At 35.7% G+C, this 25,066-nt stretch overlaps 1 protein-coding gene across 1 annotated transcript in view; it reads right to left on the reverse strand.

The window, feature by feature from the left end:
* Positions 1-6,867: 6,867 nt before the first annotated feature.
* Positions 6,868-25,066, reverse strand: part of LOC102809228 (uncharacterized) — a 53,688-nt gene continuing 35,489 nt past the window's right edge. The window contains exons 13-17 of the mRNA XM_085497452.1: positions 22,720-22,786; positions 18,532-18,682; positions 15,966-16,129; positions 15,448-15,504; positions 6,868-11,382 (exon numbers count right to left, since the gene is read on the reverse strand). Coding sequence (XP_085353578.1) covers positions 11,208-11,382; positions 15,448-15,504; positions 15,966-16,129; positions 18,532-18,682; positions 22,720-22,786 — 614 coding nt within the window. The 3' untranslated portion in view covers positions 6,868-11,207. The remainder of the gene's footprint in view (positions 11,383-15,447; positions 15,505-15,965; positions 16,130-18,531; positions 18,683-22,719; positions 22,787-25,066) is intronic.

Genomic DNA, 25,066 nt, shown 5'->3' on the forward strand with positions numbered 1-25,066 from the left:
AGTGTACACTGTGATGGACAGAGGGTGTGACCTGTCAGATGAATGGTGTTTATACACATCAATGTGCACTGTGATGAACAGAGGGTGTGGCCTGTCAGATGAATGGTGTTTATACACATCAATGTACACTGATGGACAGAGGGTGTGACCTGTCAGATGAATGGTGTTTATGCACATCGATGGACAGAGGGTGTGGCCTGTCAGATGAATGGTGTTTATACACATCCGTGTAAACAGAGGGTGTGACCTGTCAGATGAATGGTGTTTATACACATCAGTGTAAACAAAGGGTGTGGCCTGTCAGATGAATGGTGTTTATACACATCCGTGTAAACAGAGGGTGTGACCTGTCAGATGAATGGCGTTTATACACATCAAATGTACACTGTGATGAAAAGAGGGTGTGGCCTGTCAGATGAATGGTGTTTATACACATCAAATGTACACTGTGAAGGACAGAGGGTGTGGCCTGTCAGATGAATGGTGTTTATACACATCAAATGTACACTGTGATGAAAAGAGGGTGTGGCCTGTCAGATGAATGGTGTTTATACACATCAAATGTACACTGTGATGAAAAGAGGGTGTGTCCTGTCAGATGAATGGTGTTTATACACATCAAATGTACACTGTGAAGGACAGAGGGTGTGGCCTGTCAGATGAATGGTGTTTATACACATCAAATGTACACTGTGATGAAAAGAGGGTGTGACCTATCAGATGAATGGTGTTTATACTCATCAAATTTACACTGTGATGAAAAGAGGGTGTGGCCTGTCAGATGAATGGTGTTTATATACATCAATGTGCACTGTGATGGATAGAGGGTGTGGCCTGTCAGATGAATGGTGTTTATACACATCAAATGTACATTGTGAATGGCAGAGGGTGTGGCCTGTCAGATGAATGGTGTTTATATACATCAAATGTACGCTGTGAAGAAAAGAGGGTGTGGCCTGTCAGATGAATGGTGTTTATACACATCAAATGTACACTGTGATGAAAAGAGGGTGTGGCCTGTCAGATGAATGGTGTTTATACACATCAAATGTACACTGTGATGAAAAGAGGGTGTGGCCTGTCAGATGAATGGTGTTTATACACATCAAATGTACACTGTGAAGGACAGAGGGTGTGGCCTGTCAGATGAGTGGTGTTTATACACATCAAATGTACACTGTGATGAAAAGAGGGTGTGGCCTGTCAGATGAAAGATGTTTATATACATCAATGTGCACTGTGATGAACAGAGGATGTGGCCTATCAGATAAATGGTGTTTATACACATCAAATGTACAGTGTGATGGACAGGGGTGTGGCCTGTCAGATGAATGGTGTTTATACATATCAAATGTACACTGTGATGAAAAGAGGGTGTGGCCTGTCAGATGAATGGTGTTTATATACATCAATGTGCACTGTGATGAACAGAGGGTGTGGTCTGTCAGATGAATGGTGTTTATATACATCAAATGTACACTGTGAAGTAAAGAGGGCGTGGCCTGTCAGATGAATGGTGTTTATATACATCAAATGTACACTGTGATGGACAGAGCTTGTGGTCTGTCAGATGAATGGTGTTTATATACATCAAATGTACACTGTGATGAAAAGAGGGTGTGGTCTGTCAGATGAATGGTGTTTATATACATCAAATGTACACTGTGATGAAGAGGGTGTGGCCTGTCAGATGAATGGTGTTTATATACATCAATGTGCACTGTGATGGACAGAGGGTGTGGCCTGTCAGATAAATGGTGTTTATATACATCAAATGTACACTGTGAAGAAAAGAGGGTGTGGCCTGTCAGATGAATGGTGTTTATGCACATCGATGGACAGAGGGTGTGGCCTGTCAGATGAATGGTGTTTATACACATCAGTGTACACTGATGGACAGAGGGTGTGGCCTATCAGATGAATGGTGTTTATACACATCAATGTACACTGATGGACAGAGGGTGTGGTCTGTCAGATGAATGGTGTTTATACACATCAGTGTACACTGTGATGGACAGAAGGTGTGACCTGTCAGATGAATGGTGTTTATACACATCAGTGTACACTGATGGACAGAGGGTGTGGCCTGTCAGATGAATGGTGTTTATACACATCAATGTACACTGATGGACAGAGGGTGTGACCTGTCAGATGAATGGTGTTTATACACATCAATGTACAGAGGGTGTGGCCTGTCAGATGAATGGTGTTTATACACATCAGTGTACACTGATGGGCAGAGGGTGTGGCCTGTCAGATGAATGGTGTTTATACACATCAATGTACACTAATGGACAGAGGGTGTGGTCTGTCAGATGAATGGTGTTTATACACATCAATGTACACTGATGGACAGAGGGTGTGACCTGTCAGATGAATGGTGTTTATGCACATCGATGGACAGAGGGTGTGGCCTGTCAGATGAATGGTGTTTATACACATCAGTGTACACTGATGGACAGAGGGTGTGGCCTGTCAGATGAATGGTGTTTATACACATCAATGTACACTGATGGACAGAGGGTGTGGTCTGTCAGATGAATGGTGTTTATACACATCAGTGTACACTGTGATGGACAGAGGGTGTGACCTGTCAGATGAATGGTGTTTATACACATCAGTGTACACTGATGGACAGAGGGTGTGGCCTGTCAGATGAATGGTGTTTATACACATCCGTGTAAACAGAGGGTGTGACCTGTCAGATGAATGGTGTTTATACACATCAGTGTACACTGATGGACAGAGGGTGTGGCCTGTCAGATGAATGGTGTTTATACACATCAGTGTAAACAGAGGGTGTGGCCTGTCAGATGAATGGTGTTTATACACATCCGTGTAAACAGAGGGTGTGACCTGTCAGATGAATGGCGTTTATACACATCAGTGTACACTGTGATGGACAGAGGGTGTGGCCTGTCAGATGAATGGTGTTTATAGACATCAATGTACACTGATGGGCAGAGGGTGTGGTCTGTCAGATGAATGGTTTTTATACACATCAATGTACACTGTGAATGGCAGAGGGTGTGGCCTGTCAGATGAATGGTGTTTAAACACATCAAATGTACACTGTGATGAAAAGAGGGTGTGGCCTGTCAGATGAATGGTGTTTATACACATCAAATGTACACTGTGAAGGACAGAGGGTGTGGCCTGTCAGATGAATGGTGTTTATACACATCAAATGTACACTGTGAAGAAAAGAGGGTGTGGCCTGTCAGATGAATGGTGTTTATACATATCAAATGTACACTGTGAAGGACAGAGGGTGTGGCCTGTCAGATGAATGGTGTTTATACACATCAAATGTACACTGTGAAGGACAGAGGGTGTGGCCTGTCAGATGAATGGTGTTTATACATATCAAATGTACACTGTGAAGGACAGAGGGTGTGGCCTGTCAGATGAATGGTGTTTATACATATCAAATGTACAGTGTGATGGACAGGGGTGTGGCCTGTCAGATGAATGGTGTTTATACATATCAAATGTACACTGTGAAGGACAGAGGGTGTGGCCTGTCAGATGAATGGTGTTTATACACATCAAATGTACACTGTGAAGAAAAGAGGGTGTGGCCTGTCAGATGAATGGTGTTTATACATATCAAATGTACACTGTGAAGGACAGAGGGTGTGGCCTGTCAGATGAATGGTGTTTATACACATCAAATGTACACTGTGATGAAAAGAGGGTGTGGCCTGTCAGATGAATGGTGTTTATACACATCAAATGTACACTGTGATGAAAAGAGGGTGTGGCCTGTCAGATGAATGGTGTTTATACACATCAAATGTACACTGTGAAGGACAGAGGGTGTGGCCTGTCAGATGAATGGTGTTTATACACATCAAATGTACACTGTGATGAAAAGAGGGTGTGACCTATCAGATGAATGGTGTTTATACTCATCAAATTTACACTGTGATGAAAAGAGGGTGTGGCCTGTCAGATGAATGGTGTTTATATACATCAATGTGCACTGTGATGGATAGAGGGTGTGGCCTGTCAGATGAATGGTGTTTATACACATCAAATGTACACTGTGAATGGCAGAGGGTGTGGCCTGTCAGATGAATGGTGTTTATATACATCAAATGTACACTGTGAAGAAAAGAGGGTGTGGCCTGTCAGATGAATGGTGTTTATACACATCAAATGTACACTGTGATGAAAAGAGGGTGTGGCCTGTCAGATGAATGGTGTTTATACACATCAAATGTACACTGTGATGAAAAGAGGGTGTGGCCTGTCAGATGAATGGTGTTTAAACACATCAAATGTACACTGTGAAGGACAGAGGGTGTGGCCTGTCAGATGAGTGGTGTTTATACACATCAAATGTACACTGTGATGACAAGAGGGTGTGGCCTGTCAGATGAATGGTGTTTATACACATCAAATGTACAGTGTGATGGACAGGGGTGTGGCCTGTCAGATGAATGGTGTTTATACATATCAAATGTACACTGTGATGAAAAGAGGGTGTGGCCTGTCAGATGAATGGTGTTTATATACATCAATGTGCACTGTGATGAACAGAGGGTGTGGTCTGTCAGATGAATGGTGTTTATATACATCAAATGTACACTGTGAAGTAAAGAGGGCGTGGCCTGTCAGATGAATGGTGTTTATATACATCAAATGTACACTGTGATGGACAGAGCTTGTGGTCTGTCAGATGAATGGTGTTTATATACATCAAATGTACACTGTGATGAAAAGAGGGTGTGGTCTGTCAGATGGTGTTTATATACATGAAATGTACACTGTGATGAAGAGGGTGTGGCCTGTCAGATGAATGGTGTTTATATACATCAATGTGCACTGTGATGGACAGAGGGTGTGGCCTGTCAGATAAATGGTGTTTATATACATCAAATGTACACTGTGAAGAAAAGAGGGTGTGGCCTGTCAGATGAATGGTGTTTATGCACATCGATGGACAGAGGGTGTGGCCTGTCAGATGAATGGTGTTTATACACATCAGTGTACACTGATGGACAGAGGGTGTGGCCTATCAGATGAATGGTGTTTATACACATCAATGTACACTGATGGACAGAGGGTGTGGTCTGTCAGATGAATGGTGTTTATACACATCAGTGTACACTGATGGACAGAGGGTGTGGCCTGTCAGATGAATGGTGTTTATACACATCAATGTACACTGATGGACAGAGGGTGTGACCTGTCAGATGAATGGTGTTTATACACATCAATGTACAGAGGGTGTGGCCTGTCAGATGAATGGTGTTTATACACATCAGTGTACACTGATGGGCAGAGGGTGTGGCCTGTCAGATGAATGGTGTTTATACACATCAATGTACACTAATGGACAGAGGGTGTGGTCTGTCAGATGAATGGTGTTTATACACATCAATGTACACTGATGGACAGAGGGTGTGACCTGTCAGATGAATGGTGTTTATGCACATCGATGGACAGAGGGTGTGGCCTGTCAGATGAATGGTGTTTATACACATCAGTGTACACTGATGGACAGAGGGTGTGGCCTGTCAGATGAATGGTGTTTATACACATCAATGTACACTGATGGACAGAGGGTGTGGTCTGTCAGATGAATGGTGTTTATACACATCAGTGTACACTGATGGACAGAGGGTGTGACCTGTCAGATGAATGGTGTTTATACACATCAATGTGCACTGTGATGAACAGAGGGTGTGGCCTGTCAGATGAATGGTGTTTATACACATCAATGTACACTGATGGACAGAGGGTGTGACCTGTCAGATGAATGGTGTTTATGCACATCGATGGACAGAGGGTGTGGCCTGTCAGATGAATGGTGTTTATACACATCCGTGTAAACAGAGGGTGTGACCTGTCAGATGAATGGTGTTTATACACATCAGTGTAAACAAAGGGTGTGGCCTGTCAGATGAATGGTGTTTATACACATCCGTGTAAACAGAGGGTGTGACCTGTCAGATGAATGGCGTTTATACACATCAGTGTACACTGTGATGGACAGAGGGTGTGGCCTGTCAGATGAATGGTGTTTATACACATCAATGTACACTGATGGACAGAGGGTGTGGTCTGTCAGATGAATGGTGTTTATACACATCAATGTACACTGATGGACAGAGGGTGTGACCTGTCAGATGAATGGTGTTTATGCACATCGATGGACAGAGGGTGTGGCCTGTCAGATGAATGGTGTTTATACACATCAGTGTACACTGTGATGGACAGAGGGTGTGACCTGTCAGATGAATGGTGTTTATACACATCAGTGTACACTGGTGGACAGAGGGTGTGGTCTGTCAGATGAATGGTGTTAATACACATCAAATGTACACTGTGATGAACAGAGGGTGTGGCCTGTCAGATGAATGGTGTTTATACACATCAGTGTACACTGATGAACAGAGGGTGTGACCTGTCAGATGAATGGTGTTTATACACATCAATGTACACTGATGGACAGAGGGTGTGACCTGTCAGATGAATGGTGTTTATGCACATCGATGGACAGAGGGTGTGGCCTGTCAGATGAATGGTGTTTATACACATCAGTGTACACTGATGGACAGAGGATGTGGCCTGTCAGATGAATGGTGTTTATACACATCAATGTACACTGTTGGACAGAGGGTGTGGTCTGTCAGATGAATGGTGTTTATACACATCAGTGTACACTGGTGGACAGAGGGTGTGGCCTGTCAGATGATGTTTATACACATCAGTGTACACTGGTGAACAGAGGGTGTGGCCTGTCAGATGAATGGTGTTTATACACATCAATTTAAACTGCAATGAACAAAGGGTGTGGGCTCTCAAATGGATGTTTATACATATCAATTCACACACTATAATAATGCAATGAAAAGGTAATGCAAACAATGAAATGAAAACTTTATTTCAAACATAATGAGAAAAGACTATACATGATACACAAACCAGCTGTTAGCATTTGGAGAACAAAAACATGCAACTGCAGAAAATATCAAAGAACTGCGAATGATGATGAGTGTACACAGTATGTCATGCATCACAATTAAGTTTCTCAATCATTGTAGTTCAGTTTCAGCTTGGTGACGACTGAAATTGGTTCTTCCAAAAATTACATGGATTACATCAGGTAATAATGTATTGACTAAGTTAGCATTTTTTAACACTGTTTTACAGACTTCAGTATTATGCACGTTTCTGATTCTGCCTTTGCCTCTGACATGAGGTTTATTTAGGGTATTTTAATTTATTACTCGTTTAGTTAAACACGTTAACACAAACCTTTGACATCACAATACATTGACACAGCAGTTAAAAATTCATGCTCTTCTCGTCTAAACAAGTAAGTGATAAAATAAACCCCACCCCATTGTATTCATATTTCTGTATAGAAGATTGAATCTGTGACCCTATCAGTCACATGTTACTACACCCCCTTTTTAGAAGTCTTATTTGAAATGAAGCTATTCTGTAATATAAATGGGGGAAATGTACAGAATATTATTAGACATAATAACATTGTCAACAGATTCACTAGAATTCTACAACACAATGGAACAGTTGTTTTTAACTATATTTATATATTTTTTTTTATATTTATCAACTATATTGCGGAAACACATGTATAACATTTTAATGAATTACAATGTGCAATGCAATCTGTTATAATAATGATTTTTACTTTCTGTTAAACTTAAAAACGGAAATGTGAATAAATGAAGTTGCAAGCCTGTAATATATGCAAACACTATTTTGTTGGAATGGTACAGTTTGGGAAATGTGTTTTACTGTAAAAACCTGACAGAATGAATGAATAAAAAAAATTAAAAACAATACTTAAACAAAATATTAAGTATAATTGTGATCACAAAATATTAAAAGTAGATTACATGTATTCTATTAACTACAGAAAATTATAAAAAAATTTGTCCCAGTTATGTTTTGACTGTTCATGCAGATTTCAAAAAAAATAAACGTTTTAAGACAAAAGTGGCAGACATTTTGCTAGACTCAACTGGAAAAGTTTAGTTAGCCAAACAAAACATTTAGTGTTTTTTTTATCATCCTACCGAATTTGAACAAATCAAAGCAAGTCTAAGAATTAGACAGAGATACACAAAAGTACCAGTACTTTACCCCTAGTTGACAATTGGAATGAACACAACAAAATGACTGTAATGCCCATCTCAGGATGTTCAATAGTTTCACAAAAACATTTCAACTTTTTCACCACCAGTTTCCTCTTTTCATCACAAATTCACAAAATAATATCATTTATAGGCTGCACTTTCCTTCCGAAGACTGTAACAAGCATAGCCAGATTTTTTGAGTAAAATCTAAAATTGACTCAAATTTTGTCTGTTGACTCTAAAATTAGGGTTAATTTCCAGAAATATTGAAGAATTTGAGCAAGAGACTGGCGGTAAAAAAGTTAAACATTTTCCTTTTGGTGCATTGGGAGATTATTCTAATATAATTTATTAGAGTAAAATCAGTTTAGCAAAAATAGTATGGGGTAATATTACACAATTGATACACAGGATCTGGGATAGAAAAATAAAAAGGTGATCATTTCTAAAATATCAAAACCAAACTCTGGATATTGACTGGGTTTATAGAGAAATTTTCCACAAATAAATATTTTGCGTCATCACAATTTTTTGAAATGATATTTCAATAGGTTAATCCACACTAATACTTTCACGACTGTATCAACCATATTTGTGTAAACTTAAAACTTTTCTGAAAAGCATTATTGCTCACCTCCATACAATGTACAAGCCTATATTCAAACTACTGGTATCAAGGATTGTGTATCCTATCATGGTCATATCACAAAAGTGAAACTGTATCAAATATCCTTGAAAAATCAGTCAGGAAATTGACATAAAACGGAACAATAAAACAAAATGGCCGCCAGTTGGTCATTCAAAATTTAAGAAACTGACATGCATGATACGATACATTCATATATTTGAGCCATGTCTAATCTACTACAACTACCCTAATTGTTAAGTCCACTTGGGACAAACAAAACAAACAGATCTTTGCCTGCCCCTTTGATACCATTGTAAAATACTGCAAAAGAGATTTTTCTGAATAGTTACTGATAACTATAAACTACACTTTCACATCTTCATAAACTTGCTTCAAACTCATTGCAGCAGCTGTTATTGCCCAAGTTGTTTTCTAATTTCATACACAGAATGATTATGTGCTTTCAAAAAATCTAATAATCAAACAAGCAGCCTATCGGCTGAGATAGCTCCGCTGTTAGCAATGCACATTTCAATTAAAGAAATGAAGACATCATTAGAAAATGAACAATATGAATAGTATCAAAGCAATCGGACTAACAGTTTTTAACAAGAAGTCGAAAATATCACTTTTTACCAAAAATTACAAAAATATTCACCAAAATAAATTAATTAGAGAATTGAAGATATCATCACAAAATGAAAAAATCTGAGAAAGGTCCACGTGTAGTACCTATATATGTAATATCAAAGCAATCGGACTTGCGGTTTTTAACAAGAAGTCAAAAATATCACTTTTTACCAAAAATGACAAAAATATTCACCAAAATTAGAGAACTGAAGATATCATCACAAAATGAACAATCTGAGAAAGGTCTACATGTAGTATCTATATATGTAATATCAAAGCAATTGAACTATTGATTTTTAACAAGAAGTAGAAAATATCACTTTTTACCAAAAATGACAAAAATATTCACCAAAATTAGAGAATTGAAGATATCATCACGAAATGAACAAATCTGAGAGAGGTCCACATGTAGTACCTATATATGTAGTATCAAAGCAATTGGACTTGCGGTTTTTAACAAGAAGTCAAAAATATCACTTTTTACCAAAAATGACAAAAATATTCACCAAAATTAGAGAATTGAAGATATCAACATGAAATGAATAAACCTAAGGTCTACCCAAGGTACATATACACCAAGTATCAAAGCATTCAGGCTTGTAGTTTTCAAGAAGAAGTCGAAAAAGTAAAACATTGACACGGACGGCGGACAATCACTCATATGATAAGCTCCGCTCGACAAAGTCGACAGCGGAGCTAAAAAGTAAAGATTGGAATAAAAATTGAAATTAAAAGAGGTAGACATCCAATTCTGAACAGTAACAATGCTTAGAAAAAAATTCTGACCTTTCAAAAAAGTAAATTCAAAGTTTTTGAAAAACTAAATTATCTGCCATAATCTTTTAAATATAATGAATGTTTTAGAAATAGAATTTAGGTTGTAGAACCAAAATAGACGATTGCTTCACATTCAATTATCAAATGTAAATATTTACCACAGTCACGAAACAGATGGTACCAGTACAGACTAACACGATTGGTTTCCATTTTATAGTATTGCAAAAAAAATTGCAAATGTGTCTAATTACTGGTTTAAAAGTATTTCCTACAGAGATTTATTTCAGAGCAAACCCTAACAGAAAAGCACATTTCATCATCATTGAAAAAACTAATATTCATACTTTTTATTAGCTCAAGTCTGAGTACTGTACTTTATTTTTGCTTGGAATTAATTTTCGCTATTTTTGCTGAAGGAATGATTCAGTGAAAATAAATTCCAGCGAATATACCCGTTTTTTTATATTTTACATTCAACTCGTCAAAAATCAGTGAAAATAAATTCCATACAAAACACCCAAAGATTCTTTTCAGCGAAAATTAATTCCAGCTAAAATAAAGTATTCTACAGTATAAGAATTCTTGTCAGTTGTTGATGTGAATTGTGAAGATCTGTATTTAATAGGAGTCACTCATGATTATTGTCTGTCAATGACACGTCTTTTACATCCTCAAGAACTCATGAATGAGTAGGTGAATTGCCGTTCACTGAGAGATTTTGTTTAATAAGTGAAAAACATGGATAGTTTGAATTTAAATTTCAATTCTTTATGTCAAAATGCCCATTATTCAGAGGAATATGGCAGTATTATCCTTATTTCGTCAAAATTGAACATCACCAAATGTATACACATTAAGTGTGGAAAAACCAAAAAAATAGTTTTCGCATTTGTTTTGACGCCACTATGCTATGATCTTAGGTATTTTTACGTTTGATTTCGTACGAAACACAGGATCTTGCAGTGAATAGAAAATGGTCTATTGAAACATTTCACATATTACTTAAACTAAAGAAACATACATTTACATTATGTAATCTAATCAACAACCCTAGTCTAACCAGGTCGTAGATATTCGTCACTCTCACATTTACTAATGTTGCCGTCGCCAGATTTGGGAGGATTTTTGACTTGCTTCTTAGCATATCCTTTTTCAATCAGCCACTGGTTTATGAAAACGTCCTTGTCATCTGTTGTACTGTACAAATTAATATACATCACATTACAGCTGCTGTAATAAAAATAAGAAAAAAACATCAGAGAAACATAGTAAAAGACGGGATGCTGCAGGGGATGAACATCGCGAAACTACAACAGAGCTAGAGTTGTTCCGGTGAAACAGCCACCTTGAAGTCGATGCAACTTCAACTAGCCATTTCTTACTTTGAAATCCAAAAAATAAAAATTCGAAGAACATCGGGGAATATATTAATAACCACTCTTAGAAATCACTAGCTTTATTTTATTTGAATCCATAAAGTCTTTCGACATTTGTTGCCAACTTGCGCGCTAAAAATGATTGATAATGTGGGTGTGGTTCTGTCGCAAAGTCCTGTTGATAATACGAACAAATATGGTTCTGTGACCTAGGTCGTGTTCCGATCAGGTGACTTTCAGAAGGTTGGACAAAATGAGTACTGTATATCTGCTAATAAAAGTCTGACTCGATGTTGACATTCTCCAAAACAAATCTTCTGTAGATGATAACTATTTCACCTCAAAAGTACACCATTCAGAATTAAAATCTGCCATTTGAATTGAATTCTGGTACAAAATTTGGTACGCATGTGGAACGTCCATGGTCGAACTACGTCATAATTAAATTGAATTATTAGTTTTATATGTGCTCCTATTAGACCAAATACATTGTTGGTTATCTACAAAGAATGAACAAAATCAATCCAAAACAATGCGACTCTCAAAAATGTCACGCTAAAGTTCAAAATTGGCAGTTGTCCCACCTAAACGACCACTGATTGGGACTATCAAATATGCAAATTCCATAAGTATGAATGTAAAAATCACAATCAAACATTGTATTATCATTTACAATATCATATTTGCTATTATAATAGCACATATGCTTACATAAATTAAAAAGCTGTTTTATGGTCAAACAAAGTAATACTTTTAAATGATTGATTCAGCATACAACTAATGCGATCTTGTGTGCTTTTATAGAAAATGTGCTACTAATAGAACAAATATGGTAATTTTCAAGTTGTTTGAAAGGCAAAATCTTATGATCTTGACTGAAGTTGTTGCAGCCACCATTGTGAGAAAATTATTAAAGCTCAGTTTTACAGTTTATCTGACCAGTGGTGGCGCTATTTCTCACGAAGTGTTACTTTAAAAAATACCTGTAATTTTCACAGCTATGTTAATTGATCATATTCACTAATTTTCCAGTGAAACTAAGTTAAATTGTAATTTAAAAAATTCATGTGGATTTGAGTGAAAATAAACTTGCTGAATAAAGAAGTCCCTGTATGTAATTAGATGCAATTACATTAGATGCCATAACACAAGGAGCAATAATGCTAGAGAAATATCAGTGAAACAAAAACAAAATTAGCATGCACATAAACTAATTTGTATTACATTTAATCAAAATTCAGCATTATAGACAAGAGGGGAAAATGAAACTGAGTACTGTATTTGAAGAACAATGGAGTGGAAATAGGAAACATTTAAAATTAATAAGTTTATAATACAACCAGAAATCTAAAATATAAAGCAATTTGATTGTATGTCAATGGTATATCCCACAGCAACTATTAAAGTTTAATTTAAGTATGATAAGCATCTTCTCAGCTGATACAGTTCCACTGTTAATGACGCACAAGCAAGTTCTACATACAGAGTGAATTGAAAACATGGATTTGATGTAGGACGTTGTTTTTGGTCAAATCGTGCTGAAAAAACATCATGGCGAAAATTGCTTTGCATCTGGAGTTTGCGTACAATTGAAAACATCCCAAAACGAAGATAATGATCAAGATGTTGTCTTCAACTGTTTCCCCACAGACTTAACCCATTTTTTACACCCTAAATTCAGACGGTACACAAATCGTATTGTAATAAAATGTGTTTAGTTTTATGTAAATGCTCGTTTCTTCATTTCTTCATTCATTACACCAAAAAAAAAATTGTCTTTTCTGAAGTGGTTCTCGAGTATAAGCCCACCCCTTACTTTTACATTTTCAGGCCACTGGGCTTATGACAAGGAAAGCTTGATAACAATTTTTTACCAAATAGTCATCAAAATTAGAGAATTGAAGATACATCATCCACCTGAGGTACCTATAAATTATATATCAAAGCAATCAGACTTTCAAGATAAGTAAAAAATATCACCTACATGTATTACCAAAAATAACAAAAACCTGAGAAATAAACTTTGCAGCTAGTATGTAACACTCATACAGCTGTACTAAAAAAATGCCTAATTTTTGCAAATTAGGTCATTTTTATGCATGAATTTCATTTCTAAGCTATTATTAATTAATGTCAGTGGATTACCCCCTATAGCACGCTGTCTATGAACTGAAAAATGGTATTCAGTCTACACAGGTTTCAGTTTTCCCTGTATACAGGGATTTTTCTAGAAAAAAAACAGCAATTCAGCGGCGCCACCAAGTGGGGGAGATAGGGTTCTCTCTACCAGGCTGTGGAGTTTTTGATCATTCTAAGTTAAAATGGAGCATTCTATAGCTTCCTTGGGGTCAAAATTACTATTAGACAGGTCACAGTTGAAGACTGTGGCCACATGCGATCCCTGGTCATTCAGAATTTTATGGTTGCCAGAGGATCTGCTCCCCAGAGTAAGTGGGTGCAAGGCCATGGCATGAGGGCGCTGCGCCCCTGTTCCCTTGTTTAAACAAGCAGCCTCTCGGCTGAGATAGCTCCGCTGTTAGCAATGCACATTTCAATTAAAGAACAGAAGATATCATTAGAAAATGAACAATATGCATAGTATCAATGCTATGGGACTTGCTGTTTTCAACAAGAATTCAAAAATATAATTTTTCACCATAAACGATTGTGGTTTTTAACAAGAAGTCGAAAATATCACTTTTTACAAAAATGACAAAAATATTCATCAAAATTAGAGAATTGAAGATATCATCATGAAATGAACAAATTTGAGAGTGGTCCACATGTAGTACATATATATGTAATATCAAAGCAATTGGACTTGCGCTTTTTAACAAGAAGTTGAAAATATCACTTTTTACCAAAAATGACAAAAATATTCACCAAAATTAGAAAATTAAAGATATCATTACAAAATGAACAACTCTGAGAGAGGTCCACATGTAGTACCTATATATGTAATATCAAAGCAATTGGACTTGCGGTTTTTAACAAGAAGTTTAAAATATCACTTTTTACCAAAAATGACAAAAATATTCACCAAAATTAGAGAATTAAAGATATCATTACAAAATGAACAAATCTGAGAGAGGACCACATGTAGTATCTATATACGTAATATCAAAGCAATTGGACTTGCGGTTTTTAACAAGAAGTCGAAAATATAATTTTTTACCAAAAATGACAAAAATATTCACCAAAATTAGAGAATTGATGATATCATTACAAAATGAACAAATCTGAGAGAGGTCCACATGTAGTACCTATATATGTAATATCAAAGCAATTGGACTTGCGGTTTTTAACAAGAAGTTGAAAATATCACTTTACCAAAAATGACAAAAATATTCACCAAAATTAGAGAATTGAAGATATCATTACAAAATGAACAAATCTGAGAGAGGTCCACATGTAGTACCTATATATGTAATATCAAAGCAATTGGACTTGCGGTTTTTAACAAGAAGTCGAAAATTTAATTTTTTACCAAAAATAACAAAAATATTCACCAAAATTAGAAAATTGATGATATCATTACAAAATTAACAAGTCTGAGAGAGGTCCACATGTAGTACCTATATATGTAATATCAAAGCAATTGGACTTGCGGTTTTTAACAAGAAGTCGAAAATTTAATTTTTTACCAAAAATGACAAAAATATTCACCAAAATTAGAGAATTGAAGATATCATCATGAAATGAACAAATCTGAGAGAGGTCTACCCAAGGTACATATACACCAAGTATCAAAGCATTCAGGCTTGTAGTTTTCAAGAAGAAGTCGAAAAAGTAAAACATTGACACGGACGACGGACGACGACGACGGACGACGACGACGGACAATCACTCATATGATAAGCTCCGCTCGACAAAGTCGACAGCGGAGCTAAAAAGTCCCTGCTCCATATTATATACTCACCTACATACCACGTTTGCCTCCAGAGTTTTATTAACAACTTCTTTTTCAAATTTTGCACTAGAACAAAGAAATTAGGAATTGGTTCAAAGCAAGCATTTATAAAATGCAACTGGTGCATGCGATGAATATCCCATTTTAAGTCATAGGAATTACACGATAACAAAAGAACAAGGCCGGTAAATGTACATTTCCAGAAATACTATAACTGCGAATTAAGTCTGAAAGAACTGGTTAGTATTTCTCTTGGGCTTTTTTGTTCGCCTAACTTTGGTAGGGCGATAATCAAGATAATTTCTGTTCAAACAAAACCCAGTGCGTTCTATAACTGATCAGAATTAAGTTGCATGCAATGGAATCTTCATCGCATATCTCCAAGCATGTGAAACAATATTGCTTATCCTCATCTTATGAATTTTTAATTGATTATCTACATAAAACATTGTAAATTTGTGCTACCAAGCCTATAATGACAATCAAAAGGGCAAATCTAGTGTACTGTAGAAAAATATTATACTCACACAACTTTTTTAGACCATTTACACTCCTTTCCTTTGTTCAATGGCTCCAGGTCAAAAAGGAAACATTCAACAGCTTGGAATGGTAACAGCAGGAACTCAGGTAAAATAGTCCTTATGTTACAAAATCGCAGGAATTCACTGTTGCCATAGTCAAGATAAAACGCCTACACACACAAAATATATAACAGCACGGTTTTTCAAATTTTCAAATGAAATTAAAATGAATTAAGAAAGTTACTTAGTTTATTAAGTTGTTGTCAATAAAAGTAAGTAATAGGAGAAAAAGATGTATAATAATAAGGTTATATATGCACTTGTACAGTACGCCGTCGCATCGACCTCCACTGCGCGTCACCGATCAATAGTCCCGCTGTACTGTCTTTGTGCACACTTTGGCAAAATTTTGATTCAAGCATTTTACTATATACACCGTAAAAACTCCAAAATTTCGACCCCTTTAAAAATTCGAACACCTAATTATTTGCCGGGTTTCGGTATTTTATTTACCTACAAATTTTCGACTACACTAAAAATTGCCAACTCATTCTTATTCGAAAATTTCGACCAGTTTTGGTTTTCCCCGAGACGAAAAAAAAAAAACGATGTGAGCGTTCAAACGAGACTTTCCCCAAAGACATGAATCCGGGTTTCTGATTGACTGAGAGATTTTTATTTTATTGGTAACGAAAATATATTCTAAATAAATGAAGTTTCAAATAAAAACAAACACAAAAATCTCGGCATGCTGCGTTTCTGAATTGTTGATTAATACTCAGTAGTGATTATAATAATGTACACAAAATAAATTCGTTGAATTGTTATGAAATACAAATAAAAATCAACTTAGTTTCATCGTAAGCGAATGATTCCGGTCCCGTATAAACGTTTGATGCTGTAGGATATCCGCCATGTTCTCTTAGGTCAAATAGGTCAAATCGCTAATTAACCAATCAAAAAGCTGGATGATGCCAACGTGTTCAAATTACAATAGCTTATTTAAATATGTTAATGTTATTGAATGCAATGCGGAAGAAATTGATGTTGTAGTACGATCTTTTGGCTTGGATTTTGATGCAAAAACGGCATGATTTGTTTTTAAATCAAAAAATTAGTTGTTTTTAAAAACTAAACTGGGCATCTGAAGAATAATTTAACATTGTTTACAGTGATAACAGTTCATTCTCGAAACGAAGCTTACCCGCTCACGCTAGTCACAATAAAAATCATACACCATTACACGTGTACTCTTGAATAGACGTCAATGACTACGGTAAAACTTAGACTCTATTTTAGCCGGCAGGAATGATTGAAATGTCCGAAAAATTATGACAAAATACACCTTAAAAGTCCCATTTTATTTTCTTAAATCCCATTTTATTTTTTAATCCAAGGGCGAATTTACGGCAGAATCTGGTCCCTCAAATAAGGGACACGTGAGCTTTGATTCTAACCGGATACATTGCACTGAGTCGGGGAGATAGTTTGCTAAACTTTCATGTATCTTTTGTCCAATTGGTACCTGTACTTCAAACATTCGCAAGTTTTCCTAGGTAGTGCGAGACAGCTTTGTCTTTTGACCTAATTTTGTGCTGACCTCTTCTCCGCGTCTTGATGTTTTGTATTCCTTGTCATAATACTCACTGATTGATGACTTTGTTTTGATTTTGAGTTGTTTAGCCTACAACTCTGCCACCTTTGCTTTTACCGTGAAACATGGGGAAGTTCACGTCAATTGACGGACATTGCATTTTTTTAAAAACTAACGAAGCACACTGTCTATCATCCCCATTTTTTCATTTGCTGATTTCTATTCTGAAAAATTTGATCGCCCGAAAATGCACCTTAATTTTGACTCTAAAAACACGTCACATTTCTAACACAAATTATTTAAAACCGGTCGAAATTTTGAAGTTTTTACGGTACATGCACTGTAATATTGAATGGTACGGTACATCTATGGTATTCACATGATATCTGCCTTGCAAATACCTAAACATAACCAAGCAGTTATGAGGCTTTGGTTGCGATTGAATTTTTCAGCATCTTAGGGTGTCATCAAGCCACCAAATCACACACAAGATTCTCTGTTCAATGATCAATATACTGTGGAATACTTTATTTTCGCTGGAATTAATTTTCGCTGAAAAGGCTTTTTGGGTGTTTTGTATGGAATTTATTTTCACTGATTTTTGATGAGTTTAATGTGAAATATAGGAAAAAAAGTATATTCGCTGGATTTTATTTTCACAGAATCATCCCTTCAGCGAAAATAAATTCCAAGCAAAAATAAAGTATTCTACAGTAATACACTATTAATATTTGATCCACAGCAATTTTTTACATACTTCCTAGGTTAATTTTGTTTAGCATGCTCCCTAAGCAGAATTCATTCAAAGATGCATGACTAGATTTATTGCAAAGAAGACAAATAACCTAGTCAATTAACAGTGTCAGGTTTCACTTGAGAACGCTTTCAGATTTAATTTTTGGTTAAGTTACTCATAATTAAAAGGGTTTTCAATTAAGTTTTGCCAACAATACAACTATAAACCTAGGTTATGATTACCTTAACTTTCTCTTTTTCCACCAGTACATCAGTTATTAAAGCTCTGTACCATTTGTTATCAGCAGTTAACTGTGCACATACTATTTCACCCCGTCTAGGTGGTAATGTATCAGAATCAGCATCCTTGTATACAGAATTCTTATAATGAGCGCTAGAATCAGAATAATAATTATTACACATTAAATCAAAGAAAGCTTAGAAAGAACTCCCATGTGCTGAGAGTATTGGAGACACATTAAATATAATTTGAAATTACTTAGCTGAAAACTAATTATGCAAATCAGAAAATTAACATGAACAGATTTGATTGTAAAACTAATGAGGTCTGCGCAATGTAACAAAAACTCTATGTACCAAGTTTAATTGAAATGTGAATAGAACCAAAAAATTATGAATTATTATGCTAATTAGGGAAATAATATGAACAGAGTTTTACCCCAAACTAATTAGGTTTGTACATTGTCCTAGAGCATCTTTGTACTAAGTTTCATTAAAATGGAAATTAGTACTTTAGATATCAGTGTGAAAGCTTAAAATTGGTTAATTATGCAAATTGGGTAATTAATATGTACAGATTTTAACCCACAATTATGCAGGTCTGTCTATTGTCCTACAGCATCCATGTATAAACATTCATTAATATGTGATGATTAGTACCTGAGATATCAGTGTGAAAGTTCGAAATTGGTTAATTATGCAAATTAGGTGATTAATATGCACAAATATTTACCAAAAACTAATTGGGTCTCTGCATAATTCTAGATTTATTGAAATGTGATGATTAGTACTTTAGATATCAGTAGAAAAGCTGAAAATTAATTATGCAAATTAGGTAATTAATATGCACAATTATTTACCCTGAAACTAATCAGGTCTCTGCATAGTCCTAAAGGATCTATGTACCAAATTTCATTGAAATGTGATGATTAGTACTTGAGATACCCGTGGAAAAGCTGAAAATTAACTAATTATGCAAATTAGGTGATTAATATGCACAAATATTTATCCGAAACAATCAATCTCTGCATAGTCCTTGAGTATGTAAGTACCAAGTTTCATTGAAATGTAATGCTCACTACTTATATCAAAAGCTGAAAATTAATTAATTATGCAAATTAGGAAATTATATGTACTGATATTACCATAAAAACTATCAGGTCTGTGCAGTGTCATATGACATCTATGTACCAAGTTTCATTGAAATGTGATGATTAGTACTTGAGATATCAGTGGAAAAACCGAAAATTGACTAATCATTATGCAAATTAGGTAATTAGTATCCACGGATTATTACCAAAAACTAATCAAAACCTAGCATTAGTTCAGAGCATCTATGTACCAAGTTTCATCAAAATCCAATGAGTGGTTGTTTAGATATCAGTGGAACAGTCATGGAACCACTAAAAGATAGCTAATTTCCATGCAAATTAGGTAATTAATATGCACGGGTTTTTACCAAAAACTAATCAAATCTGCGCATATGTTCAGAGCATCTATGTACCAAGTTTCATCAAAATCCAATGAGTGGTTGTTTAGATATCAGTGGAACAGTCATGGAACCACTAAAAGATAGCTAATTTCCATGCAAATTAGGTAATTAATATGCACGGATTTTTACCAAAAACTAATCAAATCTGCGCATATGTTCAGAGCATCTATGTACCAAGTTTCCTCAAAATCCAATGAGTGGTTGTTTAGATATCAGTGGAACAGTCATGGAACCACTAAAAAATAGCTAATTATCATGCAAATTAGGTAATTAATATGCACAGATTTTTACCAAATACTAATCAAATCTGCGCATATGTTCAGAGCATCTATGTACCAAGTTTCATCAAAATCCAATGAGTGGTTCTTTAGATATCAGTGGAACAGTCATGGAACCACTAAAAAATAGCTAATTATCATGCAAATTAGGTAATTAATATGCACGGATTTTTACCAAAAACTGAGCAAATCTGCGCATATGTTCAGAGCATCTATGTACCAAGTTTCATCAAAATCCAATGAGTGGTTCTTTAGATATCAGTGGAACAGTCATGGAACCACTAAAAAATAGCTAATTATCATGCAAATTAGGTAATTAATATGCACGGATTTTTACCAAAAACTAAGCAAATCTGCGCATATGTTCAGAGCATCTATGTACCAAGTTTCATCAAAATCCAATGAGTGGTTCTTTAGATATCAGTGGAACAGTCATAGAATAGCTAAAAATTAGCTAATTATCATGCAAATTAGGTAATTAACGAGCATGGATTTTTACCAAAACCTAATCAAATCTGCGCATTGGCCCAGAGCATCTATGCACCAAGTTTCATCAAAAAACGATGTATGGTTCTTGAGATAGCAGTGGAACAGTCGGACACACATACACACACACTAACTGCAAAGACTCCCATTTTGTGCTTCGCACATGGGAGTCAAAAACACGGTCAGTGCATGTTTGAGCCTTTGTTTACTTCATTTGTATATAACATTGAATTTACTGTACTGTAAAATACTTTATTTTCGCTGGAATTAATTTTCGCTGAAAAGGCTTTTTTGGGTGTATTGTATGGAATTTATTTTCACTGAATCAGCCCTTCAGCGAAAAAAGCGAAAATAAATCCCAAGCGGAAATAAAGTATTTTACAGTATTTGCTATGAGAAGTGCATAGATCTATCTAATGGACCAAAAATTATGAAACATAAAGATAGTTTATAAATTAATTATTTATTCTTTTGCATCTCGATATTTGATGACAATGTAGCCAGTCCCATCATTAATTTACACACTTTAAAATTTACTCTTGTCAACCAAGTTTTGCTGTGCAGTAGTACATTGTACATGCATAGAAAACTGGACAAGACTAGAAAGTAGGAAATTTGTTTTCATATCAAAGTATTTGCATACATAGTCCCCACGAGTTTTCAAGTTGAAGAAATATAGAAGATTTGAACATGAATGGTCAGAGATATGGTTTCAAAACTGCATACACTAAAACAAAATGACCAACAGTCAGCCATTTTGAGTACGATCAGACAAAAGAGTGACGTGCATTACGGTCCCAATGTATATACATGTACCAAGTTTGAACAAATTCTGTCTACATGTATGAATGACCATAATTCAGGCTCAGAATTGTAGAAATGCTAGATTTTTATGAATTTTTAACTGACATGTCAGAAATGGAGCTCCAGAACTGCATTTGTTGCGGCCATTTTGAATCCAACTTGAAAAACAAACAGACAACCATGAGACTCCTATTCTGTCCAATGTTTGTTCTAAGTTTAAGAGAAACATCAATACATACAAGTGAAATCTTGCACCAGAATGACAGAAAAGCTGGATTTCGATGAATTTTTAACATTAAAATGGCCACCATTCAGCCATCTTGAATTGAATTGTCAAACGAAAACATGTGCACATGTGGGACTTGATGTATGATGCAAGTGTTAACACGCCCAGTCAAGGCATGTCCAAACTCTGCCATTAAATATGTTAAAGGGTGGTGGTCGTCTCGCAGCGCATGTTTGAATTGTACGTAAATAAACAATGTATTTTCTATGCACAATGCATATATGTTGCTATGAGTCCCATTTCGAACAGGACGCGGCACGTCAACCACTGTCCTTTAATTTAAATAGAATGGCCACCAGTCGAATATTTTGAATCTGATCTGAAAAAAAAAATATCTTGCATCAAGACCCCATAATGTCCAATGTATGGAGTAATTTAAAACTAAATCCCTCCATTCATGACTGAGATCTGGATTTCATTGTACACTAACAATGTTTATTATTTACAATAAAAATTATTCCATTTTCTTGGATTATTTTTCGTTATTCAGACCAACTGGCAGTCATTGATTTCAGAAATGCTATTTGAGTTCCTTCTTTCTGATATATGCCCTAGCCAAGAATGTTCACACTGCACACATACATCATGATGCATATTCATTGAACAATGCAACTCGAAATGGCAAAATGGAGACCATTTTAAAAGTTAAAATAATGGCTATTGTGAATCCAAGTTCAAACAAAATCTTTCAATACATGACCAAGATCTGGTTGGGAATGGAGGGTTAAAACTTATAGACTCCAGCAAAGAACCATGTATTCTCTCCAGATCTTTCTCACTTGGAATCAGCATTTGTAAGTTATAATATAGTAGCATCTTGGTAACAATAACTGCATTGTTCTTACTTTATACTTTTCATTAAATCCTGGAAGCTACTACCTTCTTCATCATCAACACCACTGTCAGACACACCTGAAATAATAACAGTAATGAAAAGTTATAAAACAGTTAATTATCAAACTATATATTTTACATCTGCGCATCTCCAACTAGCTCAATTTTCAAAAGTCAAAAATATGCTTTTGTACCAAAAAATGCCAATCAAAGTTAAACTGTAAATAGCTCCCGTGTGATCAGAGCATGTATTATAAAGGTATAGGCTTTGCCTAATAAGTGAATGTAATTGCATGTAGGTCAATCCATCAATAAAATTGATCAAGATGTCTGAGAATCTATGACATACTGTATATGGAAACACATGATTTTGATATGGGCATTTTGAAAAACATGCAAGGACACTATACTTGTAAACAAAGGGCACTAATGAGGCACTCTATAAATGAAGTATTTCCAGAGGTCTCGTCTGCAGTTGAATAATTTTTGCTTTGATTTTCTTATGGGTTTTTTTCCCAATGCGACTTAATTTTACTTGTTTTTATTAATTCTTGGTAATTAGTGTCATTAGCGATGGAATAGTAAAAACCGCAATTAACCTCAGTGCAGCAAATCGGGATAGATCTTCCTGACGCAATGGGCAAATTTCGCTATTTTCGCTGACAAGTAAAATCTGCTAAATTAAACCTATGTGAACATGTAAAGTAACAACAGATTGTTCCTTGATAGATTCTTGAAATTAAATCATCAAAATAGTACAACTAAAAAGTCTGTACAACATACACAATGTACCTAGAACAGATAAATAAAAACATCGTAGTTTAATGTTCGTCCGGACTTTGAGCCTCTGAAAGTAAGTGATCCAGCCCTTACATACGCCAACGATTGAAATTTGTTTTATAATTGCTATCAAATTATCGCTCGAAAAAAAATATTTCGTTTGTGAGACGTGCTTTTGATACAAACCGAAGATCGCGATCGACCCTACACAAAACTACTGCCATTTTGTCTTCCTTGTCCTTGTTCGTCAAAAACAAAAAACTCGCATATTTACTATTTGTTTAATCAGTGCATTTTTGTTTAAAAATATCAAACAAGAATAAACACTAAGTAAAATAGAAATCAACTGCTTCGTTTTATTTGAGTAAGATGGAAACCATGCGAAAACAAATGTGAAACATTACTGTCTGCTCGAGAAGACACTGGGAGTCGTGTGCAAAGAGATTGTTTGCAAATTAGATCACATTGGAAGTGCTTTCAGTCACATTGTGTAGCTCCAATGCGTAAAATAGAAAATTTATATCTTGAATAAAACTGACAAACTTCCTTGCTGTTGCTGTCGGGTGTCTGCCTTATACATGGATTAAGTGTAGACGCGGGGATTCAGCTTTCCTTTTCTCTGCTCGTGGCGTCGCAATAGCGGTGAAGGTCAGTACTGGGTTGAACCGACAGCCATGGCCACTATATTTTGAATGATCATCAATAATTTTTGAACCCAATAGTAGTGATCACTGTGATTATTATATAAATTTCTTGCAAAGTCTGGAACGATACTGAAAAAAAATCGTTGATTTCCTTCTATATTCATGCTTGAAAGTAGGCCGAAGTATCCGCAGGTGAATACGAGTATCCAGATAATAAGTTAGGATTGATCAGTTCACACAAATTGTTCTGTTCTGATTCATCATTGCAAAACAATGGCCTGGAAACAGCCCAGCTTGAGGGAAACAGTATAGTGGAAAGAAAGAACAGTATCGGACCCGATACCCTTAAAAGACCTAATGAGAACAATGCAGAATCACGGGCGAAACGAAAGTTACGCGGCTATTGTCTAAGCGACGCAGGCCCGAGGAGAACACTGTACATGTAACCGGCACATTTACGAATCAATATTGGCAGAAAGTTGTACGACATCTGTCTTCGATTTTGTCTATTGATGAATATGATGCACAAACTCTTGAGTTATCGGTGAAACAAATTTTAGTCACAGACACCGGTACCACATAAGCTCAGTTTCACGGGAGCTAAAAATTAGGGTAGCAGAAATGGTGTACTGTAAAGGTGTACTTTATTTTCACTTGACATTTATTTCCACTATTTTCGCTGAAGGTATGATTAAGTGAAAATAAAATCCAGCGAATATAACTTTTTTTTCATATATTTTACATTCAACTCACCAATAATCAGTGAAAATAAATTCCATACAAAATACCCAAAAAGACTTTTCAGCGAAAATTAATTCCAGCTAAAATAAATTATTTTACAGTATTATTATTTGAGCTTGATTACACATCTACATGTATGAATATGAACTTGTACATGAAAATAACGAACATGAGCACTTGGAAAATAAAACCA

This window comes from Saccoglossus kowalevskii, chromosome 3 (assembly GCF_978046115.1).
Source record: "Saccoglossus kowalevskii chromosome 3, keSacKowa6.1, whole genome shotgun sequence".
In the NCBI taxonomy this organism is placed as follows: domain Eukaryota; kingdom Metazoa; phylum Hemichordata; class Enteropneusta; family Harrimaniidae; genus Saccoglossus; species Saccoglossus kowalevskii.